At 41.0% G+C, this 17,026-nt stretch overlaps 1 protein-coding gene and 1 long non-coding RNA gene across 6 annotated transcripts; one reads left to right on the top strand and one right to left on the bottom strand.

The window, feature by feature from the left end:
• Positions 1-215: 215 nt before the first annotated feature.
• LOC125986637 (uncharacterized) lies at positions 216-6,598 on the bottom strand. 4 transcript variants are annotated; one of them, XR_007487730.2, is made up of 5 exons: positions 6,469-6,598; positions 5,321-5,454; positions 3,956-5,219; positions 2,778-2,841; positions 216-2,496 (listed from the first exon to the last, which is right to left on the bottom strand). It is a non-coding gene; the product is annotated as an uncharacterized lncRNA (long non-coding RNA). The 4 variants fall into 4 exon arrangements; XR_011085751.1 differs by having other exon boundaries at positions 216-2,841; XR_011085752.1 differs by lacking the exon at positions 2,778-2,841.
• tmem170b (transmembrane protein 170B) lies at positions 4,700-10,082 on the top strand. 2 transcript variants are annotated; one of them, XM_049750402.2, is made up of 3 exons: positions 4,700-4,865; positions 7,850-8,020; positions 8,286-10,082. In XM_049750402.2, exons 1-3 carry the CDS (start codon positions 4,700-4,702, stop codon positions 8,414-8,416), a joined length of 468 nt encoding a protein of 155 aa, XP_049606359.1. In that variant the 3' UTR covers positions 8,417-10,082. The 2 variants fall into 2 exon arrangements, with proteins under 2 accessions (XP_049606359.1, XP_049606360.1); XM_049750403.2 differs by lacking the exon at positions 4,700-4,865 and adding an exon at positions 6,682-6,841.
• The last annotated feature ends 6,944 nt before the right edge of the window (positions 10,083-17,026 follow it).

Here is a 17,026-nt window from a genome sequence, read left to right as displayed (position 1 = left end):
TTTGGTTAGCCTTGGTCTTATTTGGCTAAAAAAAAAAAAACAGTTACATAGATCAGAATGTAAAATCCTTGTCGGAAAATCTGATTCAGTAACCCAAAGCAAATGAGATTATTTTGAAGCTGCCGATCATTAGCGCTAAGCCATCCCAGCCATTGATGACTCATCTGGTCCCACATTAAGTCAATTATATCAATGCAGCAGATGGAAAACATGAATTCAAACTACAACAGTTTTTATTTTGAATATAGCAACATTTTGAAAAATATTTACTGCATGTTTCTGGTCTCTTCTAACAGGATTACAAAATATTTCCTGACGCAAAGCCGATGGATGGAAAAACTGAAAGTGACATCCTGACATCCTCACAGGTAAAATGAGCTTATGTCATCTTACCATCTCTTCGGGGCGGATTGAAGTGTTTCGTTTCCACGCATGACAGAATATACTCCAATGTGGTGTGGGAAAGCGAGGAACAAAATACAAGAACCTCACCCATAGTTGAATGTAACCTGAGAAGCCTCCACTTAAAGCACAACAGATATCAGGTAGCAATTGTTTAAAAAAAATCCTTAGGGACATGTAGGCCACTATTAACTTGAGGAGCAACATGGCGTCTCCATCTTTAGTTGTGTGACTGCAGACATGACATGTGCGCTTAATCCCATGACAAATACCGGCCAGAATTTCACACATGATTTAATGTGCGTTCATTCATCAGGGTTGGCACAGAACCCGGGGATGTGCTTGGAAGCAGGAGAAGGGTAAACAAGAAGAGCAAAAGTTTTATTTCTCAACTGTGCTTAATCTGCCATGAAATAACACTGCCTGTTGAGTCCTATCACCTTTGGTGCGGCTTAACTGGTTGAGCAGTTGGTGACCACCCACAGGGTTGTGTCATCACCATGCCATGAGAGGATCACCCCAGCTCACACACAAATACTGAAAAAAAAGAAGATAAATGTTTATTTAACATTTAAATACTAATATTGGCAAAAATCCTTATCACTTCATTTCCTTTTTTGGAGATTGAGTTTCACTGTATGCTTTTCCAGAAGAAATATTCATTCTCAAATCAGCATTGGATTTTAATGACAGTTCCAGATTCTCCGACCACCTCTGGTGTGATAAGAAGTTATACTATCGGGTTTTATGTGGATCAGATTACCAGATGTATAGCAATACATCTCATAATCTCCACCAGGACAGGAAGCAGCGAGTCCAGGAGACCAAGCGTCTCCGTCTGACCTCAGCAACTGTCTGTAGCTCCACCTGAAAAAGCAAAAGCTGACCTGGAGTAATGTTGAAGAATTTTTCAATCATAATAATAATAATAATGCATTTCGACTGACATCTGCTCTGCTGTTTGAAGAAGTGTTTACATATTTGTGTTTGTGCGTGCACTTAATTTTCTGTAGGACAACCTTCATCTCAAACTCCGGTTTACAAAGACTTGCTAATGATTCGAACTTTCCTCTAAGAGTCAACGCTACTGCTCCCAGGAGAAGCTCAACACTCCAATCATTTTTTTTCTTTTAACATTTCCCCTTTGCCGAATTGGATATTATTATTCTGCTTTCATTTTACTGGTCACAGAGCAAATAATTCCATATTTGGTTTCACAGATGGCAGGATTATAACATGCAAATGAGCTCACCAGAGGAAGATATGAAGAAAAATATTGAGGGACTTTTTTTTTTTTTCCTCTCTCTCTCTCTGCTGGTAATTATTTTGGTGAGACAGATGGAACGAGCGGGGAATAGTTCCAAAGTAAACTAATGAATATTAATTCCGATCAAAGAGGCGAGTTTAAACAGGATTCTTTGAGGTTTTTAAATTTTTTTTTACTACTAATCTTGTTAATGTTTGCTATTATACATCATGCATAAATGATTACATACAGTGGATATAAAAAGTCTACACACCCCTGTTCGTATATCAGATTTATCAGGGGTGTGTAGACTTTTAATAATTGCCCGTATCATGTCCACTGTTAAAATCATAATGTATTTTTATTAATGAAATGAAAAAAATGATTTTTATCTCCAACAGGCCTGCCGTGGTGATGGAAACAGGAAGTGACACGCTAATGACTGCAAAATGAAATCTAGCCAGAGCTCGCCGCAGGATAGCGGGGATGATGATGGACGTGCATGCGGCTGGCTTGGCGACGACGCACGTCACCTGCTCATCGCACACGTAACCGAACGGCCACTTAACGAGGCCTGTTTCCAATCAACCAGACGGATGGATGTGCTCATCTGTCCTCCCTGCCAACCCAGCAAGAATGCTACATGCCCCCGGAATCCAATTTCCCTTCACAGCCTGTAATACCTCGTTTGAGGTTTTACTGCATGTTTATCCGATGGATTTTCCTCCTGCCAGGACCACAAGGGACTGGAATGGTGTCCACTTGAATTTTTCCATAGTGCGGCTTGGGGAAGTAGGAGTGTCATGGAGCTAATGTGCTGCCTGGCCGTTGAACCGTGAGGGTGGATCCTCGTGTGGATGGGAGGATGACATTTATGATGGCGAGCCTGTAATTATGTGGGCATCTGCCAGATAGCTACTGCACCGGTGTTATGTTCACCGTGAGGACCGTAATGCTCAGGTTTCATTTAGGTGTTTATTCATTAGGATCCAGTTGGAGTATTTTTCCAGACTTCCTTTCAGACTCAAATTTTGTCTGACATGCTTGCAAAAAAAAACTGAAGGTATTTTTTTTTGTGTCTGGCATTTTTGGAGAGCAGCAGGTAATATAGCTCAGAGAGGCAACCAACCTTGCCAGGGCTCATTTGAAGCTCCACTGCTGAACTGTGACCTATCAAATTGTTGGGCCTTAAACTAGAAAAAGAAAAAAAAGGGTAAAGAGAGCATCTGTTGTATTCCTAAATGCTCATAAACTATTCAAACAGTATTCAGAAAGGAACTGATTGACAGGGAATGTGCAATTGGGCATTTTTGGCCGTGTTGTGAAGCAAATTGCAAATGTTTGGTAAACATGGGATTAAACGGGCTCATCTGATTCAAACTAAACATACACAGAGTAATCTTCTTATTCACCAAACAAGGTTTGGAAATAACTTTTACTTTAAATCATGGTGACATATAAATTCTAGTTTAATATTTAGTCTTGTGTTATACATTTACAAGAAAGCAGCACAATTTCCTGGTGTCTCAAAACACCTTTTAATAATTAATAGCTCTTCCTGCTTCATTCTTGCTTGAGTAAGATTTCATCTCACCTGAAATGAAAGTGCGCACACACACACACACACACACACACACACTCCCATTTTACTCAAATTCTCCAGGCGTGAAAGTGAAGCTGATCAAAGCTCTATAAAGGCTTTTGGTGCCTTTGCAGGAATATTTCACTGCTCAAAGTAAATCTCCACATTATGTTGAAAGGATGCCCATTTATCTTGATTTTTCTTTTTTTAAAACCGATTCCTTTCACCACAAATCAAGGTACGTGTCAGTATACACTCATCAACCACATTATTATCCACCTTCTAATCTAATAAGAAAAAAAAAAAAATCTCACTTTTGATTGACATTGAAAATTGAGGCAAATTATTTGGGCCACCTCCAGAATGACAGAATGAGTTTAGTCTTGACTGGCAATGTGATTATGAAAGTGACTTTAAATTGAATTATAAATACAAATAATGGCATTTCTTCACTCACCCACTGTAATGTGTCATTTAAAAAAAAATCAGTTTCTAAGAAATCCTCCCTCCTCAATGACGATTGCATCATATCCATGACTCCATCTATCTGATTTATTATAACTATTCTCCAGTACTTGGAAATCCCAGTTTTCAATGGAACCATTGTGATAGGTGACTAACCTGCCAGTAACTAACACACCTAAAATGATCAATATCGAGCGTGCAAACAACAGCGATGAACCCGTGTGATAATTTCAGCAGATCCCAGACAACGATAGGCTTACCAGAATCCTTCGTTTATGCTTACGGAAAATTTGCTTGTTGATTTTGAAGCTTTATCAGACGGAATCTGTTTCTTTCCTTTTCTGCTCCAGACAAGTTCGAGCGGATCTGGGAGGGATGTTGGCCTCAAGGGGAGGGTCGAGTTCTAATAATTGAAGTTTCAGATTGTTGGTCTGTTTTATGGTAAGAATTTAGTGGCTGCATGTAGAATCCAACGGAACTTGTAGTATCGGTTTCATTTTTTTCCAATATTGTTGTTCTTGTTCCGCCTGCACAGTTAGATTTAAATTCATGTGAAGGTCAGTAAAAAGTTAATTACAAAGTTTTCGCTGTGAATAAATCTTAGCCCCGAGGTGACGTTTGCTTAATAAGAGGCCAATACGCCCACGAGGCAACATCATGAAGCAACATGTCCTCTTTGTAGTGATTCACCACAAAATATTTCGAACCAGAAGTAAATAGGATTTGTCTTTCACTAGAATTACATTGCCTAAAGCAATATGGACCTCATTCTGGTTTTCCCACAGTTTAAAAACGACGTCAGTAATCAGTCAACATGATTCTTGATGTAACCCTTCAAAGACGCAAGACCCCTATAATCAGATAAAACCTCGGTCATTGACAACATGACGTCTTTTCTTTTTTTTCCAAAAGTCACACAAGTGTCAAGTTAGAAGATCTTGTTTTCATTTTATTGTTAGCAACATTGTGGGAAAAAAAAAAAACATCTATGGAACTTCTCATGTATGTTACCAGAGAATAATGACTGCGGTTCAATTGATTGCCAAATTTGTGACGTGGATTTATTTTTCATGTGGTGGCAGCGAGGGGATCAAGCTCTCTCTTGTTCTCCTGATGTTCCTCTCCAAATGCATTTGTGGTTTACGATTGTAACCACCTGCACCCGTCCAGGTGAGGCACAATAACACTCAAAGTTCCATGTTATCCTTGCATAGGGGTTTCCCAGCCTAGCATTAATTTTGCATTTGTATTATACACATGTTTTTTATCATTCTTTGAAGACTAGCAAGCTTCAGAATCTGTTGTGCACTGTATTTCTTTGTCTTCATCCGGTATGTTAGACCAAACATAGATAAAAAGACAAAAACAGAGGCTGGTTTCTGATTGCATGTCTCAGTCTGCTTGCACCTTGAGTCACCACTCAGCCTGTTGGCTCTGGTTAAAGTGCTCTTGACTGTGACAAGGATGTCAGCCAGATCAGGGGGCTTCATGACTGGTGACTCACCTTGGTCAAGGCCATCCGCCCTAAGGGTGGTGGGGGCGACAAAAGAAAGACAAAACACATGCTGGGAGGCTGATTTGCAGAGAGAGAAGAAAAAAACGAGATGAATAGAGAAGCGTCTCACCTTACAAGTTCTCTTACATCAATGTGAAATCACAATAGGCTCAATATAAAAACCAGCTCGTGAAGAGTTCAAAAGGTCCATGTCAATGGAGTCCAATATACAGTGATGGATCAGGTTGCCCCCAAAATCCCCATCTGAAGACAAAAAAAGGAGCTGAGCAATTAGATAACCTCACCTTTCAAATGCAGACTGACAATAGACTGACCTCAAATGATAATAATATACAAAACTTGTAGGATAGTGAAAATCCTTGCCTTCTTTTGTGAAAAAAGAAAATGGTGACAATGTGTAAACTGTTCTGATAGTTGCAGGCTAATTGCAACGTGGGGTGAGAACGCCACCTGCTGGCCAATGCTGTACTCGCCCTACCTTATTAAAAAGTGCTTGAGTTTGACATATTGCTGATTGAATTTACTTTTAAAAATAGGAAATATTTGACATGCATTTATTTCTGTCTATTCGACCACCATCACTGATTGGATGTCAATTTCTATTTTAACCTTTTTTTTATCATTCAGCCAGCATGGCGTGTTTATAGAAACAAAATATTTGCAATCTTCTCAGAGACCGATGGTATCTCAAGGAGAATTCATGCACACTATATAAACAAGGCAAAACGTGTTGAAGAGTTTAACCCTATTAAGACGTGCTTTCAACTTCAGGACCACGGATAGCTCCCCATCGTAATTGACAACGCCCCGGAAGTAACCCGCTGCTCAGCAAGTGCCTTCTTCTTTTTTTCTATACCCTGCTCCTCATTCAAAACCCAAACTAAACTCTTGGAATCATTATTAATAATTCATATTATTTGTTGTTGTTTTAAAAAAGAAAAAATAGTCGAGGTGCCCTTTTCTGATTGGCTGATTTCTACATCAGGAGAGCTTGCGCCGGCCGGCCGGTTGCGCGCACCAGAAGCACCCTAGAATAAAAAAGAAAGGTTTGCTAGAATTACTTTCACTCCAGTGTAACTAGCGCTCGTTGCTAATCTACTTTTGCCTACGTCATCACCCTGTTTCCCATTCATAAACCTACTTTAATAGGAAATATGTCCATGTATTATGCGTCTTTAAAAAAAAAAAAAAAAACGGTGCGCCTGTCCCTTTAAGGGTTATGTAGCCGGGCTAGTCAATGTAGGACGAGCGACCGACCGTGCGTGCGCGCTCCTGCCCGAGGTCCGGCTGTCGTCTTCATCATGGCCTCCACACCGCCGACTCCGCCGCAACCGAGGATGAAGCGATCAGCATACAGCCCTTCCCTTCCCGACGCGGAGACGGACGCCAAGCCGAAACAGCGGCACCGGTAGAGGCGAGCCGCGCCGGGGAGAGCCGCGCCTCACAGCCAATGCCACCCCGGTCTCCCCCATGCCTTCGCTCAAAGCCAAGCACGGCTATTCAATAAAGGAGGGTGAGAACCCGGGCGGTGGCAGAAACATGTCAACAAATAGGGATTATTCCGTTAATCTATCGGTGCAGCAAGTGCTGAGTCTTTGGGTGCAAGGGACGACGTTGCAGCACTTTGCAGGTATGTATGCAAGCCGGTTGGCTGGACTAAAGGTGCCGTGCGTCCACTATTCAGCACTGGACGCTCGAATATCATTTAAATCGGAATAAAGCGATGTAACGTGATATTCGTGCTCACATGCTGACAGCATTACTACCACGGGAAAATGAATGAGACATGGCCAATTTGTATTTTTGTGACATGGGTGCACCCTTCTGTGAACTGAATGATGTGTATCCCCTTTGTCTAGCTTGCCATTAGCGAGGATTTAAAAAAAAAAAAAATCGATACCTTTATGATCGTCATCTTCAATGGTCTTTTATAGTGCTTGAATGCAAATTCAATTTTGTTACTATTATTTTTTGCCCTTGTCAGGTGAAGTTTTAAACATGACTCAAGTGATGTTTCTATTTTTCCTTTACAAACAGGTTTCACCTAAATGAAGCATTTATATTTTAATCTAACATCCATAAAAATATTTAAAAACAGACTCATCCATCTCAGCTGACTTTTTGGGGTGCACCCCTTGAGTTGGGTCACCTGCCATTTTTTTTTTTTAGTGCTGGATTATTGTATGTATGCAGGGTATTATTATTATTTTTGTGTGTGAGCAGAAAATTCAAAGACAGGACATGTCATCATTTCCGATTGCCACCTTTTTTTTAGTTGCTTGCTTTTGCATCCTGTGTGTTGAGCAACGTGTCGAGCGAAAAAGAGGTAGTGGATGATGCTGAGTCAGCAGGAAGCCTTGAGCGCATGTAAAGCTGCGAGAAAGCGGAGGCGCAACACAGCGTGGAAAGCGCTGATGAGGAGAGTGTATATAGAATACTGCCACCTGATCCCCCCCTCACCCAAAATCTGAATCCCCCCTCTCCCCTAATACCAACCAGGTGATAAATGACCTACTGAGACATGAAATGGGGTCATGGTGAGAACTGCACAATAGAAATAGACCTCGCTAAGTTCTTAATATTTTGAAATGTAATCTGTGTGGGTTTTTTTTTTTTTTTTGGTGTACTTCCATGTCAGAAATGTGGTACTGGGTGTTCCTGTGGTGTCTTTTCTCCTCACTCTTCGTCCACGGGGTGATGGGGATGCTCATGTTCGTCATGCTGCAGCGCCACAAGCGGGGCCGTCTCATCGTCGTTGTGCTGGTCAGCGTGGGTTTCCTGGCCTCCCTCTCCGGAGGCGTCATCACCAGTAAGTTGTTGTTTCATCTGCTTTTTTTTTTTTTTTAATTGTGCTCAGCAAAATCTGTTCAGCCTGGGGATGACAGTTTGCTTACGTCAGCCACAGGTGGCGCTGACAAGGGTAAAGGCCTGTGGGCTTCCTCATTAACCTTTTCCAGTCGGACCACTAAATGTTCACCCAATCGCTCTCTCACTGTTTCCACCTCGGATCTTAAAATAGACAATATATTATTAATGCCAAGCAATAAAGAAGTCTGGATTTTTGTTGCCCTCAGGCGCAGCGATAGCGGGCGTGTACCGCGTGGCAGGGAAGGACATGGCACCCCTGGAGGCTCTGCTTCTCGGTGTGGGCCAAACCAGCCTCTCTGTCGTCATATCCTTCTCACGCATCCTGGCCACACTCTGAAATGAAGGTTGAAGGACACAGACTTAATGAATGGCAGCCAATCAGAGACTTGAAATTGGCCTCTTGACCTTTGGGACTGGGTCCAAAAGTTGAGTTACTGCCATATTTACGAGCGGGAACTCGGTTCAGCACAAGCAGCGCCAGGCAAACACAGCTCCATCCTCAGCTTCTGGACTGAAAGCCATGTTGGGGGTAACTTTGTGCCAACCGTCTGCTCTATATGAATGAGAATTTTTTAATGGGTTCCTTTTTTAAGAGTCCGCTTGAGAACAAAAGTCGAGCAGTGAAGACGCAACAAATGTTGAAAGCTATACAGTATTAATCATCACCCGGAGGTTTCACAGATTCTCGTTATCATTCCTTTTCCGTACGCAACTTCAATGCTGCTTGTAGGAAAGAGAAGTGTGAGTTCAACAAACATGAAAACAAGTATCAGTGCCAAAAACTGCTTGTGAGTGAATGTTTGGGAGCGTTGCTATTAGCTACACTTGTTTGCTCTCTATTTTTTTTTTTTAAACCTGTGTCCCTTAAGTTATAAAGGTTTGATTTAAATCTGAAGAAGCTAGCGCTGCACATTTGACTCCAGACCAGAAGGGGGCATTGTGATCCCACAGCACTGTCAAAGAAACATGAAAAAGAAAATCCAAAATTGACAACAAAAGTGGATTCAAGGTAAGATAAATCGACGCTAGCTTCTTCAAATGTTCTTTTTAACTTTGCATTTTGCACTGATTTTTACTCTTGCCTTCTTTTATCATGTGACTCTGGCGTGACACATTACACTGAAATGAGCGATAGCATTTTTATTTTTTTTTAAATGCTGTCAAGATGTGCTTGAATGATATTGTTTGTGGTCAAGTAGGCCATAAACAAGTTTGTGTCCCGGGATTAAAAAAAAAAAGCCCAAAATGTAAACAGCACATGACACCAAACCCAAAAATAGGAAGTCAAAGGGTATTTAATGCCAAAGTATCATTCATATGCTAGCTTTATTTCTTCCATCTCATTTTAATGATGTATTTTTTTTTTTTAATGAATTGCTGCTTCAAGATTGGTCGGAAAATATCATGACTGCTTTGAGTCAGTTTTATGTGTGCCTTTTTAAGGTATTCTGAAGGGTTATGTAACTGACACGCTCACCTACATTACCAGTTTTGTACACAAGAGGGCGTCATTGCATTGCATTAAAAAGGCTGCGATGACAAATGAGATATTTTCTTTGGAATAGTTTCTTTTGCATGCTTCCCAACTATCAAACTAATTAGAAAGCCAACCCAAACCCTCAATTTAATCTAACAATAAATAGCTTTTTATTACGAATTATTTCCCTCTTTTTCAGGGACCAAAGCTGTTTTTTTTCCCACCATGTTTTATTTATTTGCAAATTCTATCATGTACATTTTTTTTTAACGCTGCTTTTGCAGCGTGTGTGATTGCTACCAACAATATTTATGTGCTTTTTTTTTTAATACAAAGAGGTTATTAGTTGTTTTAAATGGTGTGCCCTAAAGCAGTATTTTCCTGCCTTTGGAGCCAAGGCAAATATTTGGCAGTATATGAACAAAGAAATATTATTTGCAGGAAAAACAAACGAACAAAATGGCCCCTCACTCTTTTACCCAGATGCCACATTGTGATTGCATGTGTCGTGTGCTAACGTGTGAAAGAGATAATGTTGTTCAAAACCCACAGTGGCACTTGTAAATAATGTATCATATGTTAATTAATAAAAAAAAAAACGTTTTGTACCAGCCAAGCAGCTGATATTTATAACAATGGCTTATGTACAAATTGTTCCTTATAAATATCAGTTGAAATAAAAAAAAAATCTTTTTAGAATACAAAAATATGTAGAGTGGTGTTTTATTTACACTTTTAATATGTGATTATTTGTACAGTGGTGACTTAAGCTACAAATTGTCGAGCTAGGCCCCGACTCGTTGGCACCCAATTTAGCTCTACGTGTCCACCCGCCACAAAGCAAGCCATTTTTAGACAAACCCAAACGTGCTTTGTCTTTGTCAGGCTAAAGGAAATTGGCTGTTTCTATTTAGTGGCATGAGTAAAAAAAAAAGTTTAATATGGGATCAACATTGTAATGACAGGCGGACAAGGCCACCCCATCCCCTCCCTAAACATTTTGATTACACCCCAGACTCCAAACACAATTCCCAAGCTTGCACACAATTGTTTTGTAACTTGACATTTTGTTGCTATTCCAGTAATGGGGTGAACTTTCTCAGACAGGATGTGATTTTTTTTATTTTTATTTTAAACTTTCCCAAGCATTAGTTGCACCCAGACACGCCAAGCTTCCTCAAAGCGACGTGATGACTTTATGATGATTTGATAGAACAAAGGTCTCAAGTTTTTTTTTTTTCTATTTGTGTTATTTTCCTCTTTAACCACTCAAACTAGGCTGGCGCTGATCTAATAATAAATGAGAAAAGTACATAAGTCATGAATACGGGTGCCGCTTTGCATATTCAAATTGAAAAATAAAGACGCTAGACATGATGCTGTCACCCTCGCCACTCGCTCCTATTGTCTTATTATTTCCGCCGCAGGAAATACTCAAGAGTTGAGCGTGAGTGCAGACAAGGGGACTGCATGCCTGCTTTGTAAAAAAACACTCCTTCAACAATGACTGGAAACAGGCCAAGTCTTTTGAGCCAGCAGATCACTTTACATTATTGACCTTGCCTTTGTGTTTTGGAGTTTGATTCCAGTCGCTCAACATGTACAGTATATAAAGAGCAGACAACAGACAAACACTTCACCAGGCCCGGGCTCCATCGGAGACCCGGCCCTGCTGTCAGATCAGCGCCGGCTGTCTGGGCCTGACTCTGATCTCTGTGTCTGAGTTTACTTTGGGAGAAAACCTCCATCCCGACCTCCCGGGCTGGAATGTTCTACACGTTTTCCCGCAGTGACAACAACACAATGAAATCTGAGTTAAGCCGGAGAGCGCCGATCAAATGAAGGCCAAACACAACTTCAATTGCTCCAAATTTAGATCAGACAATTTTAGTCTATTGAGATCTGATTGAGAGCTAGAGTGGGTATAAAAAGTCTACACACCCCTAATTTAGACAAGACAATTTTAGTCTATTGAGAATTTTCAATCTGATTGATAGCTACAGTGGGTATAAAAAGTCTACACACCCCTAATCAAAATGCTGGTGCATATAAAAAAAAATCTCGATCCTTCTTATGTACAAGCTTTGTATTGTCCTCCATTGTGTTACCACAACTCTCCCCCACTTGTATAATTTTATTGTTGTTCTCCATAAAGGCCACAAGAGGGCAGCATCTTCCCTCTTTGGATGAGGCTCCTGGCTGTCTACCTCAAGCGAGGAGCCCCAAGGCGATTTAGCCTCCAACAAGTATAGGACAGAAACGCCATCACTCACTTTGACAGTCAATATCCGGGAAAGCAGGTGATGATCAATTCTAAATGGAGACATTAGTCACATATTCACCTGAGGCCCATAAACTGGATAATCTGGAGATGGAAGTGGTGGTTTGCTGATTTTCAAATAGATGTCAAGAGACACCTTTGTTTATTTCAAGCATTTATTTTCTAAGATATTTTATTTGTGTTCTGACATTATTGTACAGTAGTGACAAACTAACAATGGCCTCTTTCCAAAAAAAGGAAAAAAGCAATACCTCTGGAATGTTGATGACGAATTGAAAGTAAAAAAAACACCCGGGCCTCCAGAAACCAGGAAGCAAGGACCAGCTGATCCCTCTCCACAGAATGAGCCAGTTACTGCTGCCATGAGAATCTCAGCAATGACATTCATCTGTCTTTCACAGGTAATTATTTGGAGTTATTAATATTGATGACTCATGGATTAATGCATAAAATGTTTGTCTTCCTGATTGGCTGTTAGCTAGCAACTAAAAAAAGCATTATCCAGGAAGTTAAACTCAGCTAAAACCTGCTTTTTTTTTTACTTTGATCAAAACGCTGGAGAAATCTTTGTTTCTGAAATGAATTGCTTTTTCCTTTGTTGCCCTCCCGGTGAAACGACACATCCATTTCCCTTTCAACAAATGAAATCGCACGATTCTACGATAAGAATCATCGATCTTGGTCACAGAGGGTGGCGCAGACACATTTTAACATTGGACTGATAAGAGCGGCCTTGTGTCAGAGCTCAGATAGCATCGCGTCGTATGCGGTGTGAATTGAGGACTACTTTTTAAAGTCAAAGGATTTCCTCCTTTGTGCACTCTGCCGCACCCCTTATGTAATATGTTTGTGTCAGTTGTAACTGTGAGGCGTCTGGGGCTTTCTTGATCCAGATGAGTTGTGATATATTAAAAAAAGCTTCTCGTTCATCAATAATGAATCCAGAGTGAACGCGTCAAAACCCGGCAGACTACACCAGAACAGTTACATAATGCTTAGGCTAAATGCTACGGCCTTTTTCGAAAACGGCCGAGACAGTGACGGGGCTCTCCTGCAGAGCTGGCGCCCCCCCTCCATTCTCGGCGCCCTTACCCTGCCCGGGCCCTGACATTTTGATGGAGTGCACCGGGGTCTGTGGCGCTAACAAGCCACCGCTGAGACGTCGCCGCTCATTTGAGCACCGGCAGCCGTCCCGCGGCTTTCAGTGAACCGGGTGATGGATACGGGCACTTTCATCTCAGCCATTACTTTCAGCATGCTGGCTGGTAATGGTGACCTTTCCCCAAATGTTGTCTAACACTTAGCTAAGTTGTAGCGAGCAAGAATGTGACAATGATGGCTGGCGGAGTCCACAGGTTGCTAAGAGCAAACAAGTCTTGTGTTATGTAATAAAACTTAAAGCATAAATTTAACTTTCCACACCAGGTGGAAAGTCGTGCATTTTTTTTTTTTTCCCTTCCCATAGATATGATGTGTGTGTGTGTGGGTGGCAAGATAGTGGGGTAAAAATAAAGCGCAAACAGAATGAGTCACCCTTCCCTCAATCCCAGTCTGGTTATAAATAAATCCACGTCGAAACGCGCACATGCATACGCTTCCACACGCGTGGCTGACATTACATAAGCCTGCGTGGGAGGTGTGACGCCATGCATGTATAATTCATGGATGTGGGACTGAACTCAGGGGGGAGGTCTTGTACCTCAGCGAGCCCCCAAACTCATCACGTATTATTCTCCGTGGGATCTCCATCGCAATTTCGGAGAGTGTGTTAGGTGGAGTGAGGTGACGGGTTGTTCAGAAATTACACAGCGTTGAGCTATTTTTGAAGATGGCAATTTTTTTTTTGGAGTGAAATTTGAATTGATTTCAAATTTGCATTTAATGGATCCATGGCAAAGTCATAAAAAATATCTATAATGTGCTCATGACGGTTAATATAGTAAGTAACCCAATGTATTCAGAATCAATGTCCAATTAAGAACTCTAAAATTCTAATCAGAACAATTTGATGGATTTTTTTTTTGGAGCAGGTGCATTGTTAGGTACAGTGTGTTTCCGTTTTGTCCACAAGGGGCGCTAAAGTATTTAAAATAATTCATTTGTTATCGATTTAAAGCAAAACAGCGCCATAGTGTAATATAATAAAATAAAATAAATAAAAATAAAAGCCCACTGAGACATGTAACGCTATGCATCGGGTCCTGGAGACTTGTTTCTTCTACAAGCCGGCCTCAGGTCTGTCTTGTCTCAGCCGCTGGCTGTGCACTGCCATGATATTCCCCAGAGCCTGAGCACACAGGGACAAGAGAAGGTTATTAAGTGCTGCATGTAACTCATAAATCAGCTGATGGATGAAGCACCAGGGGAGCTGCTTCCGACTCCTCCTCTCCTCCCCGACTAATACGGTATTTTTCCAACAAACCTTTTTTTCTCTCTCTCTTTTCCCTCCTCCTTTTTTCTTTTTCCAGTTGAAGGTCTTAAAGTAGAAACAATGCATCTGACGGGTTTTTTCCTTGTGGTTTTTTTACCCCCCCCCCCCCCTTCCCTGGAAATGTTTTCCAGGCATTTAAAGTGTAAACAAGCAGAAAGACTTTTATGAAGACTTTACATTAAACAACTTAATGGTCTGTGGTTAAACTCAACGGTCGCCCCATTAGGTACACCCCCGCTCCAGAATATAACAAGTGTGACTGGCTCTATATAATTATGCTATATTTGGAATCAGGCCTCTTCCATTTGATTGCAGCTAAAAATGCATATATCGGATATTCGGATGAAACGTCAATGCAAACGATTATTATATATGTTCAATTTCCTTTTTGCGATTTGCACTCATTTGAAAATGTCGTGCCAACAGGCTCTTGTCATATAAGCATTTTCCCTTATTAGTGAAACCAGGCCTTCAGGAGCAGGAATTTTCCTCCCTGTGGTCACGTCACTGGAAATGTTGACACTAAGGCTGCTCCAAAAAAAAAAAGACTCTTCTGCTTCAGGAGCCAGAATTCCAGTCTCCTCTTCCTCATCCTTCCTTCCCTCCTGTGATGACAATGATGATATATCGTCAGTCATTCACCAAAAGGCAAACATGTAAATGGTTGTCGGCCATTTTTTTTTTTTTTGACCGTGACTCATCTGCCTCACAGTTCTCGGTTTGAAATTGTCTCGAGGTGTGAATCTGAGTGTGAATGGTTTGTGTTTAAAATTGCCCGTCTCCAGCTGGCCCGTGAACCTAATGAGGCCAAGCACCATGGAAATGGAATGGGCTGATGTGGGTCAACTGGGGACACTAAAATAAAAGGACTACATTTTTTCCTAAAAGCAAAGTTTAAATGTCTGGAATCAAGCAATTGGGCTAAAACGGGATTACCTCAGCTCCATTTTTCCGAGTAATGCCGCATTTAAGGTTGGCATTGGAGGAAAAGTGATTTTCTTTGTGTTGGGCACTTGATTCTTCCATTTGGTGGAGTCAATAAACTTCTTCCATTTTTGCTCTACTTATTCAAGCGCAAATTGAGTAGCTTTCAGTATTAAACCGGAGAGTGTAATCTCATTTAAACCAACAAAAATGCATGAATTGGTAATAGCTTCTCTTTTAACTGCAATAATGGCAGCAATGTTATCAACCTTGACTTTTAAATGCTTTCCATCATTCTAGCATTTTTTTATTCTATGTGAACACTTAGTAAGTTTTGACTTTCTTTTCTTTAAACCTCCCCAGCCATGTAATTGGGGAATCAGTATTTGTGTGTGTTTGAGGGGGTCGACTTGGGGGGGGGGGGAGGAGTCTTGAGTATTACCAAGGCAACAGCCTCAGTTATGTAACATCATATGGTGTTGTGAAAACAAGGCATCATGCAACGTGTTCCCCACAGCATGGATGGAACAAAAAAAAAAGCTCGAATGCTTCAGTGAGTTCAATTTGAATCTGCAATCATTTTCAGTCTTGTCACAAATCCATAAGTGCCAGAAATATGTATTTTTAATTAAACCCCCCGCCCCCCCACACACATCAGATTATATATTGCACTCTTCCGTCCCCTTGCAGTGCTTTTTTTTCCAGTATTGTAAATGATAAAACCATCTCCGCTATTGTGTGTGGGCGTGCAGATAGCATGCGGCCGGGGAGGCAAAAACAAAACCCACATTTTTCCGAACTAACAAACCCTCTGCAACAACTGCTGTCATTTTATTATATTTGATTACATTTGAGGTCGACACAAGTGTCGTCATTGACACGCCTCATTACCAAATCAGCATCCGGTACTAGTTCCAACACTTGCAAAATAAAAAGTTTCTCCATTCAAATGAGCTATTTCAAGTCGTCGTTGCTGAAGCAGGTGAGTCATAAAGTGCAAAGTGAGCCAGGAGTCCCACTCTGCAGTCTGCAGGAAGCCTGTAATGCGACAGTGGGTGGCTGTCACACAATCACTTATTAATGGTAATGCTTTACTGCGGTACTGTTACGTTTGTATTTCTCACAATTTAAGAGTACAATAAATATTTAAAAATATCTGTTTCAATAACCATTGGATCACAATGAAGTGAATCATCGCTGAGGGCTAACGTGTAAAATAGATTTTTGATATTTACACCTATTTCGCAAGAGCCCATACTGTTGCGCAAAAAATAGTCTGACCTTTAGAGTTCTGTGATGAGCCAACTCATGGGGGGGTATAAAGAAGGAGTATGGGCAGAGGATGAAAATAAAAACATTACATCATGACGCCAAAAGGGGGGGAGGCACAGTGGTCCTGTGTTTAATCCTGGACTGGACTTTCTATTTGGGGATTTTGGGTGGATCAGGTAGACTTTGTTATTCCTGTCCTTAGTCTACTCGGTTAATTAGGAGTCTAAACTATCCATAGATGTTATTTATGTAACCTCGGCAGTTGCACCTCTCATCCCAAATCAAGAGAGGCTCCAGCTCACCCTTGACCCAAACAATATAGACCATTTCATAATGTTTATAAACAATCTGTGATATCTATCTCGTTTCATCTTATGCAAATCCTTATGTTGACTTTAAAATGCAATGATTACCCAAATGTTGACTTGAAAATCCATATGAAAGGCCCTAGTTTGTTTGCATACAGAAAGCGCAACACCTTGGACTGATCGCAGCTAATTTGTTTTTGTTCCGTCAATAAAGCGCGATTATTGAACACTAGCTTATTTGCAATCAACTGCAT

This window comes from Syngnathus scovelli, chromosome 19 (assembly GCF_024217435.2).
Source record: "Syngnathus scovelli strain Florida chromosome 19, RoL_Ssco_1.2, whole genome shotgun sequence".
Taxonomy (NCBI): Eukaryota; Metazoa; Chordata; class Actinopteri; order Syngnathiformes; family Syngnathidae; genus Syngnathus; species Syngnathus scovelli.
Note: the sequence above shows the minus strand (reverse complement) of the source record. Positions and strands in the feature narration are given on the sequence as shown.

Excerpts from the sequence above, each read along its gene's own strand:
- tmem170b (XM_049750402.2), top strand. The coding sequence starts at position 4,700 with ATGTTACCAGAGAATAATGACTGCGGTTCAATTGATTGCCAAATTTGT. Across the intron at positions 4,866-7,849 it reads AACCACCTGCACCCGTCCAG|AAATGTGGTACTGGGTGTTC; the intron begins GTGAGGCACAAT and ends CTTCCATGTCAG. Across the intron at positions 8,021-8,285 it reads CTCCGGAGGCGTCATCACCA|GCGCAGCGATAGCGGGCGTG; the intron begins GTAAGTTGTTGT and ends TGTTGCCCTCAG.